Source organism: Physella acuta, unplaced genomic scaffold (genome assembly GCF_028476545.2).
Source record: "Physella acuta isolate Inbredline_101_S28 unplaced genomic scaffold, ASM2847654v3 ptg001434l, whole genome shotgun sequence".
NCBI lineage: Eukaryota > Metazoa > Mollusca > Gastropoda > Physidae > Physella > Physella acuta.
The window spans coordinates 69340-87324 of record NW_026732949.1 but is presented as its reverse complement, the minus strand read 5'-3'; the positions used below and the strand labels follow the sequence as shown (position 1 = coordinate 87324).

At 31.9% G+C, this 17985-nt stretch overlaps 1 protein-coding gene across 6 annotated transcripts in view; it reads right to left on the bottom strand.

Annotated features, from left to right (window-relative positions):
* LOC131927724 (serine/threonine-protein kinase D1) overlaps nucleotides 1-17985 on the bottom strand; it is a 61035-nt gene that overhangs the window by 1433 nt on the left and 41617 nt on the right. For 4 of the 6 annotated variants that reach the window (XM_059283507.1, XM_059283504.1, XM_059283502.1 and 1 more), the window contains 18 exons: nucleotides 17165-17316; nucleotides 14316-14535; nucleotides 14005-14088; nucleotides 12367-12499; nucleotides 11755-11878; nucleotides 11320-11397; nucleotides 10419-10683; nucleotides 10125-10165; nucleotides 9775-9850; nucleotides 9387-9493; nucleotides 9069-9125; nucleotides 8650-8754; nucleotides 8369-8467; nucleotides 7933-8017; nucleotides 7057-7132; nucleotides 6410-6516; nucleotides 6103-6188; nucleotides 5446-5587 (listed from right to left, as the gene is read on the bottom strand). In XM_059283507.1, coding sequence (XP_059139490.1) covers nucleotides 5446-5587; nucleotides 6103-6188; nucleotides 6410-6516; nucleotides 7057-7132; nucleotides 7933-8017; nucleotides 8369-8467; nucleotides 8650-8754; nucleotides 9069-9125; nucleotides 9387-9493; nucleotides 9775-9850; nucleotides 10125-10165; nucleotides 10419-10683; nucleotides 11320-11397; nucleotides 11755-11878; nucleotides 12367-12499; nucleotides 14005-14088; nucleotides 14316-14535; nucleotides 17165-17316 — 2037 coding nt within the window. Of the gene's footprint in view, nucleotides 1-4; nucleotides 2484-5445; nucleotides 5588-6102; nucleotides 6189-6409; nucleotides 6517-7056; nucleotides 7133-7932; nucleotides 8018-8368; nucleotides 8468-8649; nucleotides 8755-9068; nucleotides 9126-9386; nucleotides 9494-9774; nucleotides 9851-10124; nucleotides 10166-10418; nucleotides 10684-11319; nucleotides 11398-11754; nucleotides 11879-12366; nucleotides 12500-14004; nucleotides 14089-14315; nucleotides 14536-17164; nucleotides 17317-17985 lie in introns of those variants that run through there. The other 2 variants (XM_059283505.1, XM_059283503.1) reach the window with 2 other exon arrangements.

Sequence of the window (17985 nt, the reverse complement as noted above, 5' to 3'; positions counted from 1 at the left end):
GAATTGTGGAGAAGATAAATAATACTAAACTGTTAATATTAATAAACATAGCAACAGTAGAGATTTATTGTTTATAAATACATTCTAAATAAAAAGAGATTTTTAAAATCACGTAAATAAAGCAAAAAGAGGAGATATATAAACACAGACATTTTCAGTTTTTACTAAACACAAGTATTTATATTTCACACTTAACAACACATGCCACTTTGATCTCAATTTAAAACTGGACCATAGTTTAGTGATCTCATTTATTTTCTTGCAATGTTTTCTAGAATACAATTAAAAAAAAAAGCTTTATACAAGATTCAAATTTATTTTTATACAAATACATTAAGGGGGAAAAATTGAAGTCCTTGAATTGATAATAAAAACATTATCAGACATGGAAATATATACTGTTGTGATAAAAACATGATTAGAACCTTAAAATTACCAGTCACAAGGACTGAAAAATGTAATGAATCTCAAAATCACCAGTATTAATATTATTATTATATGTGTACCAGTATTTAAAACTAATAAATAACTATGCTAAAAGAACTTGGCCCAAAGGATTTACAAAAAAGTAAGCTGAGAGAGATAAGATACCTGAAGCAATTACTGTTTACTACATAATGACTTGTTATTTCATTTCTGGAAGTTAGGTAGCTTACTTTCTGTAAAATTTGAATTATTCTCTTTTGGTGGGAAAGTCAGTATATTTTAATTTATAATTTTTTAAAATCAGTATCGGTAAATAGATATGTGAGTTATGAGTTACACATTTTTAAACTGAGTCGTTTTCATAAAACTGAAAAATATGGACCCTTTTCTAGTATAGTCTAGATACTTAACAAGTGATGAATATTGAATGATGACCAGCTAATAAAAGGAGGACAGTAACAGGATAAAATTAAAAAGATAAAAACTTTAGCATTAAAAACCAATTTGCACTATACATCCTTGTGACACTGGCCTGGCTATCTCAAACAGACAAAACCAGCTGATACTAACATTATGCATGGCACACAAAAATAGTCAAATGAAAACAATAGAACAACTTTATTAATTAATTAAAAAAAATGATTTTGATTCAAAGACAGAAGAGTTCCTACTGGAGATTTCATGATAATTAAACTGATTTAACGCAATAAAGAAATGTGCACAAGCAATTGTTGAAAAAATATAAGCAGAGGTACTCAAAACAGATTATACTACATCGCAGAAATATAGGTAAACAAATAATAGTCTCATACAATTATAACATGAAAAGATGTCTAGTAAATTTATTCTAAAAATCTAACATATTACTAACATAATTTGCACAATAGAAAAATGCAATCTTAAAAAAATAACTAATTATTTAATCAAATATGTATGTTGATTTATTAAGTATTTGTTCAACAAGTTGAAATTTAACAAAGTTTTAAATCAACACCTGAATAGTCTAATGTAATTGTTTTGATTTAGATAGCTATGATATATTTAGTATTAAATGTTTACCCTAACAAAATGCAAATGCTTCAGTTTCTACATACAATTTCAATTCTTTTTTTTTAAAACTTTTGCAAGAACTACATAATCAAAACTTAACAGTACAGACCTTATCTATATACTAAAAAAAAACATGACACACTTTAATTCTAATATTAAACCGATTAAAGTTTTTAAAAACCTTCAAATACTAACATTAGTTTTTTTTAAAATTCTAAAATAAATACATGTTATAAAATACTATTCCAGATAACAAATGTTGAATTTTTAAAGTGACCACAAAATGTATTAATGTTTTACAAAGCAATGGAATGTTTGAGAAGACCAAATAAAACAAACATAACAAAAACTATGAGACAACAGCTATCAACAAAGCAGTGCAAGTTGAGACAAAGGAAAATAACAAAGGAAAATAATTCTGAACATTTCAAATGGGGTTCCAATATATCTAGCTATGTGATCTATAAAGCTATGGTATTAGTTAAGATACATTTAGGTTTTATTTGAACCATTTCACAAATATTTCCCACAAAAACAACCAGCTAAATTAAAAGCAGTACAGAGCAGTTAAAAATGCTAAAGCAAAACAAAGAAAACACAACAATCTCAGATTTACAACATTAGAAAACCATACTATCATACAAATTGTCTGTGCAATCAAATTATGTAACAGTTTTATACATCAATCAATGAGATTCCTAATGGAATCAGTCAACAAAAATATCAAATTAACAACAAATTGTGAAACATTTTTCTGAATTTCTAGCATATTGATGCTTGTTGTAGCTAATGCAAATATCCAGGAAGTGCTAAATTGTCTTCTAATAAATTCTAAGATTGAGATCACACCGTAAAATATTTCTACTTTCTAGAAAAAATATCTTTTAGCCTGTTTTAAAAGCAAGTTTTAAATAAAAATAGTATGAATTATTCATAAAAAACGGAATCAAAATCATTCTGCGCAAGAAAACCACGTAGACTATTGCGGTAATCATCTTCAGGTAAGCCTGCAATGTAAAACATTACTCTTCTTGTAAAACAACTTTGTACTGCCTATTAATATTAAGTAAAGGGTAGATTAATGGAATAAAAATTTCTGATAGCTAAAGATTTAAACAATAATATATCTGCCTAAGAGCAAAATTAACTACGGTCATTTATATGATATAAATATAATTTGAAATTTTTAATGTAGAAAATGGTAACAACATTTAGATTTAGTTGAAATATTAATTTTTTAATTATAGTTTTTAAAAAAAAAATCTCTTTAATTTGATTTTTTTAAAAAATTGTTTCGATAAATGCCAGAAGCAAAAAATGAGATGAAAGGTTTTTGTAGAGAATGCAAACCTTTGCTAGAATAAAGCTTGAATGAAAACAGATCCAAGAACACAGTGCCTGAGGTCAAGTCATGCTGTATTATTGAATCATGCTGGAATTGTACAAACTGATAACATATCAGAATGTTAATAACTTGCCAGGGCAGAATGTATTATATTTGAAAGCAAAGTCAAAAGCTTTTGATAAAATGAATTACAAAAAAAAAATCTCTTTCAACAAATATATAGAGGTATGGACAGTGATTACTGCTAAAAGAAAGCAGAGTAATGTTTACATTGATTTTAAGATCAACAGAACTTCACAACCAACCAACATTTTAATTTTCAGAGCTAAAATATAGTGATTCTAATCAAACATGGTTTAATTTACATGTTTATGTACTATAAATCTTTGACACAAAATAGAATAGCCTTGATTTTTATTATTGTAAATTGTTGTAATTTAGATTATGGCATAAGTTATACAAATATAATTTAGAATATAGATTCTAGTGATCTTTTTCTAATATTGTTAAGAAAAGTACATAGTTGTTTATCCTTATTAATTTTGAATATCTCTTGTCCTATCCATAATTTTAAAAAATTGATATTTTGAAAGAAAAGAACAAGCAAACAGTTTTAGAAATTTTTACTAAAAAAAAAATTTGTAGCAAATCCTACTACTGAGTGATCAAAGAATTGACATGCACAATTGTTATTATATGCCCCTTGCAGAATATCACACGTGTTGATACATAAGAAAATATGCCAACTCAATAGTAAATATAACTTTATAAATAGAAATATAGTAATCTTGTATTATCTGAAACTATAAAACAAACAGCTAAACACCTTGAAAAAAACCTTCAAAAGTTTTTTAACAACCTTAAAATTACTGTTTTGAACAGCTGTAAATAATTTACCAAATGCATATACAAATTCATTCAAGAAAACTTCACAACACAATATTTAAATCTGAGAAAATGAAAGATACCAGGGTAAGCTGAAACACGTCACACACCAAAAAGTTAAAACTCACTGTTTCTAAATAATTTTCATGAGTGGAAAATGGGGTAAAAAATGAATCAGTAGGCCTATGGTAAAATAAATCTTTCTGTCTGGCATAATTTAATTGTATACAATTAGCAAAATATAATAAAAAGTGAAAGCAATTTAGATTTATTATAATTATAATCATGAGAATTGAACATTCTTTATTAGATAGATAAAACAAGTTTGTTTACCTACATAGGATCAACCGATAAGACGTATTTAAAATACCATATCCTTATTAAAATACTTGAACACTTTGAATGAAAAGCTCTGTATTAGCTTTAATTTATCTTAGGCCCGTAGAGAAATCCACTGAGGTCAAAGAAGAGGGGAGTTAATTCCTATCTCTAAATACACTTCAACAATCAAAAACCTTTTCATTTATTTCAAATACTATAGGGGGCTATTTATAAATGAAGGATAGAAATATTATGCCATCATTGTAATATGAAACTGATCATTTAAAATTAAGGATGACTACCAATCATACAAGTGTTGACAACAATTAGCATAGACACACTGGCGATGTGAAGCTTATGTGGAACACATAGAAGCAGACACCTCAGCAGCAACAGTTCTCACTGTCTATAATAAATTCATGTAAAAGACGAAGATATGTACAGGGTGGGTGGGAGGTTTATACAGTTTCCATGTTAAAAATACCAGTTTCACAACCAACAAGTCCCTTGCTAAATACAAAAGTTGAAAAACAAAACACAACAAAACAAACCACCTTTCAAAAATTATTAAGGCACTTAACAGTATGTATGAAAATTTCTTACTTTAGAGTAAAATAATTTTAAGTAAATAAGGTGATCAGACAAAAGCCATATTTGTGTTATCTTTGTGCTGTTTATTTAAAAAAAAGAGACCAAAAAATTGAATTATGGACCTCAACTATTCAAATGAAAAAAAAAATTAAGTTTTATTTTTATCAAAATAATCAATAATGCCATCATTTTAAAATAACATGTATGTATAATTACTATAATTTCTGGCATAATGTGATGAAAGTAGTTAGAGATTAAATTTTTAAAAATATTATTATTAATATTATGCATAAAGATAACTGAGGCGAAAATTGTCTATAAAACTCTTGATACTTTGTTGTAAATAATTCTAACTTTTTATTGTTGAAAACTTTTTTTATAAATAGATCTAGATCTAGTAAATAGATAGATTTATCTGCAAAGTTAAAAAAAAATTATTAAAACCACCATGTGATCAAAACAAGGGAACAAAACTGGTTTAGCCATCAGATCATCAGTCCCATCTCTACCTGAGTAACAATAATGTAATTAAGTGTTTCAGCCTAGGAGCAGAGTCATGCTGCATAGTTTAGTGTAAATACCGCAACATTCTCTGTGGTCAAAGTAACACAAGAAGTTGGAAAGTATGGAAGTAAAAGCACAACATGAATAAAATAAAAAAAGAGGAAGAGAAATTGAGAATTGTTTTGTGTACAAGTGTAGCGAGCATAGGGTGGCCGCATACAATACAGAGCAAATAGCACAGTGGTCATGTCATGAAGCTGCTTTGTTATGATTATTAGCTTGCTTTTCGCGAAATTTGCTGAATGAGTATTTTTCATTCACACCTTTCTGACCAATCTCATCCCAGGTTTTTAGGTTCCTCTCCTGGCGGTATTTCTCCCACCTTTCATCGTCAGACTCATGGGTGAGGTACCTGATGCCTACCTGTCTCTCCAAGATACGCAGGTCACACCAGGTTTGGTAGTCCTAAAATAAAAGTCAAGGGGATTTAACTCAGCCAAATCTTGTGTCTGATTGGTTACTAAAAATAAAAGTCAAGGGAAACTAACTAAGCCAAACCATGTGTCTGATAGGTTACTAAAAGAAATGGAAATGGGGGCCCTTTCAGAGATAATTGAAAAAAGTTGACCCTGAATGGGCCACATAGAGATCAAATGAAAATACAGCTATTGTGGTAAATAAAGAAAACAGGGAAGGCTTAGGGAGATATGGAGATGCACAGTTGAAAAACAACTGATGAGTCAGACTGTCTTGGGGAACTGCAAACAAAGTTGTCAGAGACCGACAAAAGTTGAAAGTGTTTTCTGTGTCAGTCAATGTGTCCTGGGCAGAAGAGAAAAAGAGATAAAATCAAAGAGTGTCCACCCAACAAGTGGCCACACAGCAGAAGTACAGCAGTCCAGTGGTTTCTACCTGATTGTGTTGGAACTAATGTTTGATGCCAACATTAAATAGAGTAGAATAAAGCCAGGAATTCTTACCTGCAGAAATACATGGTTCAAGGACTTATCAACTGTAAACCTCTTGCGCATCTTAACTTGTAAAAGGTTGGAGATTAAATCAATGCCTTAAATTATAAAAAGTTTATAATAAAAATAAAAAATACGTCAATGCATACAATTGCTACAATCTTTAGATTTTAATTAACAAATAAAAAAAAAAACCAAAATAACAGATAAGCTAATTTATTTTTTGGTACATTTGTAATAACAAACAACCAAAATTAACACAGCATTTGATTTAGAAAATAAATTAATTTTCAAAGAGTTCAAATAAAGAAAGCATTACCTTCCTGTGATATGTCCTTCCATGGGTTGGGGGGATACATGAAAGATGCGTTCTGAATTTGGTCTGATATCTCTTCGTCTTCATTAAAAGGGAATGTTCCACTAAGGCTGGAGGAGACAGAAAGCATTCATTCAACCACTGAGTGATTTTAATCATTCATCATTCAACCACTGAGTGGTTTAAATCATTCAACCACTGGGTGATTTGAAATCATTCATCACTCAACCAGTGAATGATTTTTAATCATTCATCATTCAACCACTGAGTTATTTTAAATCATTCATCACTCAACCAGTGAGTGATTTTAAATCATTCATCATTCAACCACTGAGTTATTTTAAATCATTCATCATTCAACCAGTAATTGATTTTTCAGCTTGTGATGGATTTGAAATCATTAGGACATTTTATAATTTGATGGATGAACTACATCAGTATGTGTGGAAGAATGATTTTGTCGCTGGTTTCATTTAAAACAATCAGTGAGTGATACACTGAAAACATGCACTTCAATGAGAAAATGATAAACTAGAACCATGCACATGAATGAGTAAGTGATACAAAATGATATTTACGTAAGAGAATATTTAGGTCAGAGGGCATTTTGGTCAGAGGATATTTAGGTCAGAGGATAATTAGCCACTTACCTGACATAAACTACAACACCAACTGACCACATGTCTAAGGACCGGTTGTAGCCTTTTCTTTTTAACACCTCAGGAGCTGAAGTCAAATATCAAATATTAAAGTTTCATGTCAGGAGTTTTAAGTCAAGCAATAAAAATAAAAACAAGTTAGAAATTAAAATCAAATAACAGAAATTAACATAACAATTGAGAAAGTTGAGTCAACCTACAAAATGAAAGGAACATTGATTCAATGATATTGAGAATAATACCTGATCTTATGATAGCTAAGAAGCAATGTAACTAATACCTCAAAACGAAACTAAAACAACAATTATACAATGACCTCCTTAACTGACTCATTGCAACATTTCTCATTCACCTATTATATTATTATATCTCATTTAGTATTATAACTAAGTAATATTATTTCTTTATTCCAAATTTTTTAATGCTATGTTACTGCTATGTGTTTACTACTCCATTGCTTTTTATTAAAATGCTGTTATGTTTTTTTTTAAACAGCCAATGTGAAAAAAGGCCTCCTTGCCTACTGTTGTTACCGTTATTGAATAACTTGAATACCTCAATATGCATGTGTTAACATATCTCACTGTGCTATTGTTAACATACCTCACTGTGCATATGTTAACATACCTCACTGTACAGGTGTTAACATACCTCACTGTGCAGGTGTTAACATACCTCACTGTGTAGGTGTTAACATATCTCACTGTACAGGTGTTAACATACTTCACTGTACAGGTGTTGACATACCTCACTGTGCAGGTGTTAACATATGTCACCATGCAGGTATTAACATATCTCACTGTACAGGTGTTAACATATCACACTGTGCAAGTGTTAACATATCTCACTGTGCAGGTGTTAACATACCTAGATATGCAGGGGTTCCAACTACAGAGCGACGGAATGATTTTTCTCCAATGATTCTAGCAAAGCCAAAGTCACAGAGTTTCACCTTGAATGTATAGAAAAAATCATTGAGTAGAAATGAAAAGTTACCTACAGGTCTACACTCAAGGTAATATAGTCATCACAAAATTAAACATACATTTCATAGTAAAATTAATCAACGGGTACTAAATTCATCAAAAAATTAATCTGCAGGAATTTAATACATTTTACATCACAAAATTAATCTAAAATTATCACATAACTTTACTTGTAAGCAAAAATCAGAACTAACTTTATCACTGCGAATTTACAAACATTAAAATAAATGAGCAATAAAAATAAAAAAAAGGAAGTTTGAGCATAACAAAAAAGTGAAGGTACGTATGAGCTAGTTCAACAAAAAAGGTGGTTCTACCTGAGGAAATGCAGTCTCGGAAGAGAGTAGAACATTCTCTGGTTTGAGGTCACAGTGGACAATACACTTGGAATGCAAATGTTTTAAGGCAATCAGGATCTGGAGACAAAAATATATTTTTTTGCCTTAGTAAATCAACACTTAAACAAATACAGGGCGACATTGTTCACATGAAATGTTACATTATATTTGAAATTGTGTTAATAAAAAAAATTCATAAAAATTTACATTGTAAAAATGGTCATTTAGAATGGAAGTAGCCAGTGCCACTGAAGGATTACCTGGGATATAAGGAATTTAGTGACCCTCTCACTGAGACGACCTTTCGGACTAGATAAAATCATTTCTAACATATCACCTTTTAACTTCTCCATCACAACAAATATCTAGGAGAGAAAATGGTTATCTTTAAACAGTTGATAATGAGTTACTTCTTTAACAAAATGTGTGCCCTAGTTGAGAGAGATTTTCTATGACTAGAGAGGCCTCAGTATGGTACCAGTGAAAGGCTAAAGGTTGCATGGCCACGATTTCTTGGAGTAATTAGAAATCTCCACACGAACCCTCACATTAAAGTAATAATAAATCTCCACTCCAATCCTCACATTAATTAAAATAATAATAAATCTCTACACCGACTCGCTCATTAGTTAAAGTAAAAGTAAACTCATTAATTAAAGTAACAAATCTCCACACTGACCCTCTCGTTAGTTTCAAACATCTGCTCCAAGTTGACCACACCTGGGTGATGTAAGTTCTGGTCAAGGAAACAAAACAAACCGAGTTAAACTTAGTCTTGGCCAGACAGAGCTCCTTTTGTAAACCAAGTGATGGTCGAATAAACATTATGTCAAAACATGGAACTAATGAAAGATAATTAACTTAATCACATAAAAGGTGACATAGAATCAAAAGCAGAGGGACAAGTAAAAGCTAGATGTTTATTACAGTGTTAGTGGTACAAGAGCAGCTTCTTTAGATATTGTGGTGGCTAAGATCATCAAGCTAAAAATAGTACCTTTAAAATCTCCACTTCTATTTTTAGCTGAGCCTCTTGTTTGGTGGGGAATCTCATTTTGTCAATCACTTTAATCGCAACTTCACGATTTGTTTTCTTATGCCGACCTGAGGAAAAGTTTTAAAAATAAAATAAAATTAAAAAGTAAAATATAAAGGTAACAAAAAAAATAGTAGTTCATATAATAATTTTTTAATTTGATGACACAATGAATATATTTTAGTCCTTAAAATAAGCAAATGTCCCTAATGCAAATGATCATACTTATAGTACGATCCTTTGCTCATTTAATCATTTAATTACTCATAATTCACATCATTTTAGAAAATATGTTCAATGACTAGTATAGTGTATTGCACAAAATAATTCACGCAAATATTTTTTTTACCTCCATAGACAATTCCAAACTGGCCAGAACCTAAAACATCCTCTGGAATTATCTGGTACAGGTGGCTGATTTCAGCCTGAAACAATGGCGTTATGGTTTGTTAACATTTGCAACTTGATTGGTTTATTTGTTGGAAGATTTGAAGAATGATTAAATGGAAATATTTTAAATTTAGGATGATAACACTGAAAATGTTTTAATTATAATTTATAATTTAACCTTTTAAGTATTTTTCACTTTATAACAGAGTATAGTATGGTGCCATTAAAATAAACATTAGCAGTTCTACACCATAAAATTGAGATACACCTGTGTAATTTTGTTAACCAGCTGATCTATCAGACACTTACCTGTCCAGGTTTTTGGTTCTCATCATTGCCATTACTGTCTGCTGCAAAACAAAAGGTTCATGTAACAGCTGTTTTGTTTATCTGTTCTATAGTTTAGTATTCTATTCTTAAATAAGCTAAACTTAAAAACTTATTTAAACAAGTTAAACTTTTAACACTTGTACCATTATTTAACATTATTAAGCGTACTTGCATGATGCGCCCCTTTGAAAATTTACAAGTAATGATTTGTACTAAAGAAAACTAAAAGCAGGACATCAATTATACATCAAAATTATTGAGTAGCAAGTTTACCAGGGAGATTAGCAACACTGGGCTGTGGAGTGACAGGCATCAACGCCTGGCGGATGGCGTGCTCCCAGTGGCGCGCCTGCTCCAGCCCCACCCCACTCTCAGGGGAAACAACGATGTTTGATTCCTGGCCGTAGGTGGGGTCCTCCCCCACATAGTACGTCATAGAATCCGTGGAGAACTCAAACACATGAGGAAACCTGGAGTAGTCCTGGCCTTTGGGGGCTTTGGCTGATTCAACACCCGTAATACTGTTTAAATCTATTTTCTGACAAGTTTAAAAAAACAACAGTTAACTTATTGAACAACAGATTTATTTTGTTAACGATTGACAAAAAATGGTATTTAAAGACTTTGATATATTTTTTTAAAAATCCTGGACATATTTAACTACAAAAATTGGGGAAAAATGGTTTTTAAGAGATGGATATATTTTTCGAAAACCCATGTGCACCTAACAATGAATATACAATAAAAAAAAATGGGCACTCTTCTACAGCTTATCATGGATCATGCTAACTGAACATTTGCTTTTACTTAATAGTCACATTTTTTTTTACAAAAACAGGAATTTCATTTAAAAATGTGTCATTGAATTAATGAAAGCCTTCTTCTTCTCAACAAAAACAACTACTACAGTATTACTATTTAAAATTAAATAATTTAACTGGAATATAATACAAGTATTTTTAGTAAATAAATAATCTTCTCTCACAGATTTCTAGTAATTTTCAAACTGCCATGAAATGAGTAAACAGAGCTGTAGATGAGTACAAGTAAGGTCTTTGATAACCAATACTGACACCATGACATTAAAGACTAGATGCTAACATTTCCTGACCTTTTATTTACCCCTGGGCAATTAGACTGACCACATTTCTTTTAAAGACCATGTGACTCCTACCTTATAATACCTTGTTGATTTCTCATCTATAAATAAATAGATGGACTTTGGATCCAGTCGCCAGAAATGTCTTTTTCTCTGTAGACAGAAACACAATAGAGCTTATTAAAACAAAAAAGAACAAATTAATTTTAACTACTGTATTAAAAGAAACTGTATTAAAAGAAAGACCAAATTAGTTCATTTAAGAAACTTATTTAAAAAAATGAACTAATTGTAACTACCTTATTAAAACAGGAACACACTAGTACTTCACTTAAGAAATTTAATTTAAAAAAAAATTTAACTACCATATTATAAAAAAGGGAACAAATTAGTTTAAGAGACTTATAAAAAAAGAAAACTAATTAATTTTATTTACATGTGTTTCACTAATAAAAGAACCAAAAATTTTAACTCAGGGTTTTAACTGATTCTAAAACAAAGAAGAGTCACCATTTTATCCTTGTCAGTACAGTGGACCATCCAGCCTTCCTTCAGTATCCTGGAACCTGCTCTCTTGGTGTGTTTCACTGACTGGACAACTCTCATCAATGGAATGTTGCTGCTGTCTATGGGACTGTAGGGGAGAAAACATCTGCTAGAGCTTTGTGGGGGTTACAATATTAACTCGTGTATAGTTTGATAACAACAAGCTGTAATACTTTGAGATTTGAAGTTGGGCGAACATTTCATGAAAATATCATTACAGTTAGATTAAAATTAGTCTACTGAACTAAAACTTATTAATGAATTATCATTTGGATTTTAGAATATTGTTTTTAACATTTGTGTTAAAGCTTCAGAAACATTATTGTTTCTTTGGTGTGTTTTGTTTTATTTTACTTTTTTTCCCGGGCTACAAATACATAGAGTAAATATTTTAAAGAATGACATTTAGACAATAGAAGAGGTTTATAGAATGACATTTAAACAATAGAAGAGGTTTATAAAATGACATTTAGACAATAGAAGAGGTTTATAGAATGACATTTAGACAATAGAAGAGGTTTATAGAATGACATTTAGACAATAGAGGCAGTTTATAGAATGACATTTAGACACTACCTGAGAGGTGGTTTAGGCTCGACATCCTCAGAGTCATCATCATCTGTCACTGACGGGGTGCCGTCATCCTGTCCCTCCATGTTGTCAGGGAAGGTGTCGTCTTGATCTGCGTGGTCAATAGATTCTGATAGTGCTGTCCACCACACCACCACCACCACACATCAACAACAAACAAACACAGAGACAGAAGAAAACAAAAAACTGCTGAAATTGTCAAGTTACTCAAACCAACATTGCACATAATAACATTGGGAGCTACTGATTAAATAAACTTGTCCTAAACTTATATTTAAAAAAATTATGTGGGCAATTAAAATGTTTTAGTATAATAATTAATTTATAAATAGATGTTTCTAAAAATAATAAAGTATATATATATTTTTAACTCTGGACAATGTGGGGAAAAAAAGTATTTATTCCAATGGGACAAATTTAAAAAAAGCATTTCTCATATTATCTATAAAAAAACATACAAATATTTAGCAAGAATACTAAAAAAAAAAATGTTATTAAAAAGAAAATGCACACTGGTAAGAAAAACAAAGTGGTTAAATGTTGATGTGGTTAAAACTCACTTGTTTAAATAAGCACTTCTGTTAGGGTCAAAGACAAACCAAGATGATTGGTTAAAATAATTCTATTTAAAACACGTGCAATGTTAATCTTCACAACTTCAAGCAGTTCTCAACACCACACACAACACAAACAATTTCTCTACACAAAACACAAACAATTTCTCTACACAAAAACTACTTCAACATTAACAAGATCATATTAGACATTAATGGAGTAATATACATTTTTAATGTAAGCAAATTAATTTTCTTCTACGAATATGCAAGGTCTAGGATTAAAAAGTTAAGAATAAAAACTAACTTACAAATCATTTAAACTACAACATAGAGAGAACAAAGGGAAGATAACACTTTGTTTAATGTTATGTTTACTAGTGAAGACAAAAGGCTGGCTATTTTTGCTTCATGTCATCTACTGCTCTGTATTCATGTTTTACTTTTAAGTTCACTCTTAAATGTTTGTCCTATAACATCGTGTCAATTGCTGTCAGTTTACAAATGATATCAATTGAAGTATTTTCTTCTTATTACAAATTTTTCTAGAATTATTTTCTAAAATCAGATTTGTATTAAATAGCCTAAATAGCCATGTTTTTCAATTCATAGCTGACAGCTGGGCTGGCTAGTTGCTAGCCTGTTAGCAAGATTTTCATGTCTATGTTAATAAACATATATATATATATATGTATATATATATATATATACACATATATATATGTGTGTGTGTGTATATATATATATATATGTGTATATATATATATATATATATATATATATATATATATATATATATATATATATATATATATATGTATATATATATATATAAATATATATATATATATTATATATATGTATATATATTATATATATATTTACATATACCCATACATAAACATACATTTAGTTTTTGAAGCAAGCTCAGTTCTAAATTGAAATTAGCCTCTACACTAATGTTACAACATTCACTCAGACAAACTCTTAGTAAAATCTACAATAGATTCCATGTTAGAACATGTGGTAGAAACAGATGCTAGGATCAACCAACAACATGGGTGTTTACCTTCTACACCATCATAGGGAAGTTCACCAGCGCAGTCATTGGGTACCAGTGGCGCGCACCTCCTGTGTGTGTTAAACTTGCAGTCTGGTGAGGTTCATTACGTTTAAATTAAACTTTCAATAACGACAGTTTTTAAAATGAATGGATGGAGTATTTATGTCAAAGTAAAGGAGCATAAAAAAATGAAATATGGAGTATTTATGTCAAAGTAAAGGAGTGTAATAAAATGAAATATGGAGTATTTATGTCAAAGTAAAGGAGTATAATAAAATGAAATATGGAGTACTTCTACAAAAGTAGGAGACGTTAACCTTTGCATTGCATCCCCTGGCGTATAATGCCTCGCAGGAGTTTCTTGCAGTACTGGCACTGGGTGGGTCGTGTGTAGTTGTGGACAACAAAGGTATGCGGCACCTTGATGCGGCTGGCGTACTCTCGCTCCAGCCAGATAGGTCTGCCTGTCCATGACTTGGAGCGTCCACTGCTGGGTGAGGGGGGTGTTGGCCCAGGGGATGGGACACTCAACAACGTCTTTAGTGATGAGAAAAAAAGGTGAATTTTAATTGGCGGATTTGGTACCCACAAAACACAAAACTTTTCGTAGACATAAAAGAATAATATAAAAGTTGGAAACAGTCAAGTTGGACAAATATAAAATGATATGCAAACATTTTTCAGTCAGATGACAATAAGTTTAAACCACAAAAGTAATTTAAAAAGTGACAATATCTTTATAAAAACACATTTGTTAAAGCATTACAAATGTGGATTTAGAAACTTGTTATTATAAAAGGTTTTGTACTTGTTTTATTCTCAACACTTAAGTAACCACAAATTAAAAAAAAATAGTAAGTGGAACTTAAGTTTTAAAACAATTAGTACCAAATTTATTCTTTGCATTCCATTTGTGTGTAATTAAGTCCAAATTGAGTTGACCCTACTTCGACCCCAAACAAATGGATAAACAGAGAGATCTAAGACAAAGCTTGAAGAGAGACTGAAGTCTTTTTAGTTCACTGTAGTTAAGCCAGTCAGTTACTCTAGTAGAAATATTATATACTTCATTAAGGCTACTACAGCAGACACACCCCTCTCCCCCAAACAGTTCCTGCCTGTGACACTAATGTAATATTAAGTCACAGTGTGAACGATCAACCCAATAAAGCAAGACCTGACTGCTACAACTGGCACCTAATGCCGGATAACATTTCACACAATAACACACATACATGGAAAAGAGAACATAAAACATGTCAAACAACACATTATAATATATAGCCACATTAGCTGGAGAGAAAAAGAGAATTTATTTATAGCCTTAATGTGTGTTGGAGCAAGGGGAATGTGACATGAAAACGCTATAAATAGAACAGACACAACAGCATTAAACTAGTTTGTTTCTTTAAAAAAAGGGTTTTTTAAAAAGTGCGATTATGGGAAGAGACAGGTGCTATAAATAAAGTGAAGGCTGGGCCTTAGGGACATGAGCTAACCTAGTTCACATGAACAAGATTAAGGTGTTCGGAGAATTAAAACTAATCTATGCTTTATAACCAGACATTTACTTTTATGGAATTTTAAAATGAACATTATTGAAAAACTAATTGCAGTTGTTATTAACACAAACAAAATTAAAAAAAAAATAATTTTATAATGGAAGAAATTAATGTATTAACTTTTAAAAATAGTTGTGTCAGTGTCGTGCTGGAAACCTATACATACATTAATCAACACTGCAGTACAGGATCTAAAATAGCAATTAACTGAAGGGTTAGGAAACATCTGATGCCCAACATAACCCAAACCATAGCTTGTAGAGGCTTGTTTACTATGTCAGCTAGCTAGCCCAGAACTGCGCCTCTGCTAGCTAGCCTACAACTACCTCTGCTAGCTAGCTTACAACTACACCTCAGCTATCCAACAACTACACCTCAGCTAGCTAGCCTACAACTACACCTCTGCAAACTAGCCTGCACCTCTGCAAGCTAGCCTACAACTACACCTCACCTAGCTAGCCTACAACTGCACCTATGCTAGCTAGGACACAACTACACCTATGCTAGCTAGCACACAACTACACCGCTAGCTAGCCTACTTCTCAGCTAGCTAGCCTACAACTACATCTCTGCTCGCTAGCCTACAACTGCACCTATGCTAGCTAGCCTACAACTGCACCTATGCTAGCTAGCACACAACTACACCGATACATCTCAGCTAGCTAGCTACAACTACACCTCTGCTAGCTACCCACCCCCAGCTAGCTATACGCTCTTTAGCTGTCCTATTGCTACTTCACATGATGTAAAATAGCTGCACTGTATCACACTTGATTTGTGTCCCTTGGTTGACTGTTTCATTACAGCAGTAAACATAAATATTTGATAAGGACCAGGAAGCACTTTTTCTGTGACACATGTTTTGGTTCTAACAATCACAACAGTACACACAACTCAAATACCTAGATATTTCTGTTGCAACTGCTTGTGTATACTTCAAATACACCAGGATTAATCTATCTTTACCAGAACAAATCTTATTTTACATCTTTACCAAACAAAAAAAGATTCTATAATTTCTAATATAGCCTCCCCATCCCAAATAAACCTTACAACTATATAATTAAATTGATTCAGTTTAAACATGACCAACATTGGCAGTACAAGAACAACATAAACATTTTAAAACATGATTTCAGATCCAATCACCCTGCACCATAAAATTTTTAAAAATCTGGCAACTATTATTCCCTTTACTCTCTAGTGTTTGAAGGTAAGCAGCTTAACCAGCCCATTGATACAGTCTTTTATCTACACTACATCAAATGGGATTTCCCCAATCTGCACAGTGGAATGTTGACATAGGTGAACTAATACCCTTCAAATCTATAGATCTCTCTTTTCTTGGTTCAATTCATCATGGGCTCAGCCCTTGTCTCAAAATTTATGACTACTTCAATAAATAGCTAGTAATTACTTTTTTAAAGAAAGAACAACTTTACCGATAACCGTATTATTTAGAAAAAAAAGTCCCATGTAATATATGCCTCAAACCTACCCCATCTATTAAGTCACATGTAAAATATTCAGAACTTATACCAACAAGACAAGGTCCACAAACCTACCCCATCCAGTGAGTCCCATGTAAGACCAGCTCCACGTACCTGTACTTGATTGTCACAGCTGGACAAACTGGTGTCGGCCTTGAGTGGCAAGGTGAAGGACACACTGGAGGAGGAGTAGCGCCTGAACCTGTCGTGTGCACAGTTGTTGGGGATCTTGTAAGCACAGCGTTTGTGGAAGTTTAGTCCACATCCTGAAACATAAAGTTTATGGAAGTTTAGTCCACAGCCTGAAACATAAAGTTTATGGAAGTTTAGTCCACAGCCTAAAACAGGGGTCTCCAAACTACGGCCCGCGGGCCGGATGCGGCCCGCGAGGTCCTCTCATCCGGCCCGCGGAGATCTTTTTGTCCACGGGAAAAAATGTTTCTTGGAGGTGGCTGAGGAACTTTGCCCAGAAAATTCAAAATAATTTGAAAATGTAGCTTTGGTTGCAATACCATTGCCCGCCGTTTTGCAGACATTGGTGAAAACGGCAAGCTTTGTGTGCTAAATATATGGACTTAAGCTGTGTACTGAATACCCTAACGAAGATGGTGAATTTAATAAGGTCATATGGGCTTAACCCTAGATAGTTTAGCGACATGTTGAAAGATACAAACACAGAATCGCAATATTTACTATATTACACAGCAGTACGATGGCTAAGTTGTGAGAAACTTCTGAGCAGAGTATTTAAGTTAAGAAAGGAAATAGGTGACTTCCTGGAAAGTAGGCAAGCCACGTCCATAAATGTCTGGTGAAGAATGGGTATAGCAATAGGCCTCTGCTGCAAACATAACTAGTCATTGAAATTTTCTGAACCCATAACTATAAGAGAGGGAAATATAGTTTCTATACACCCAACTAAAGGCATTTCAGCT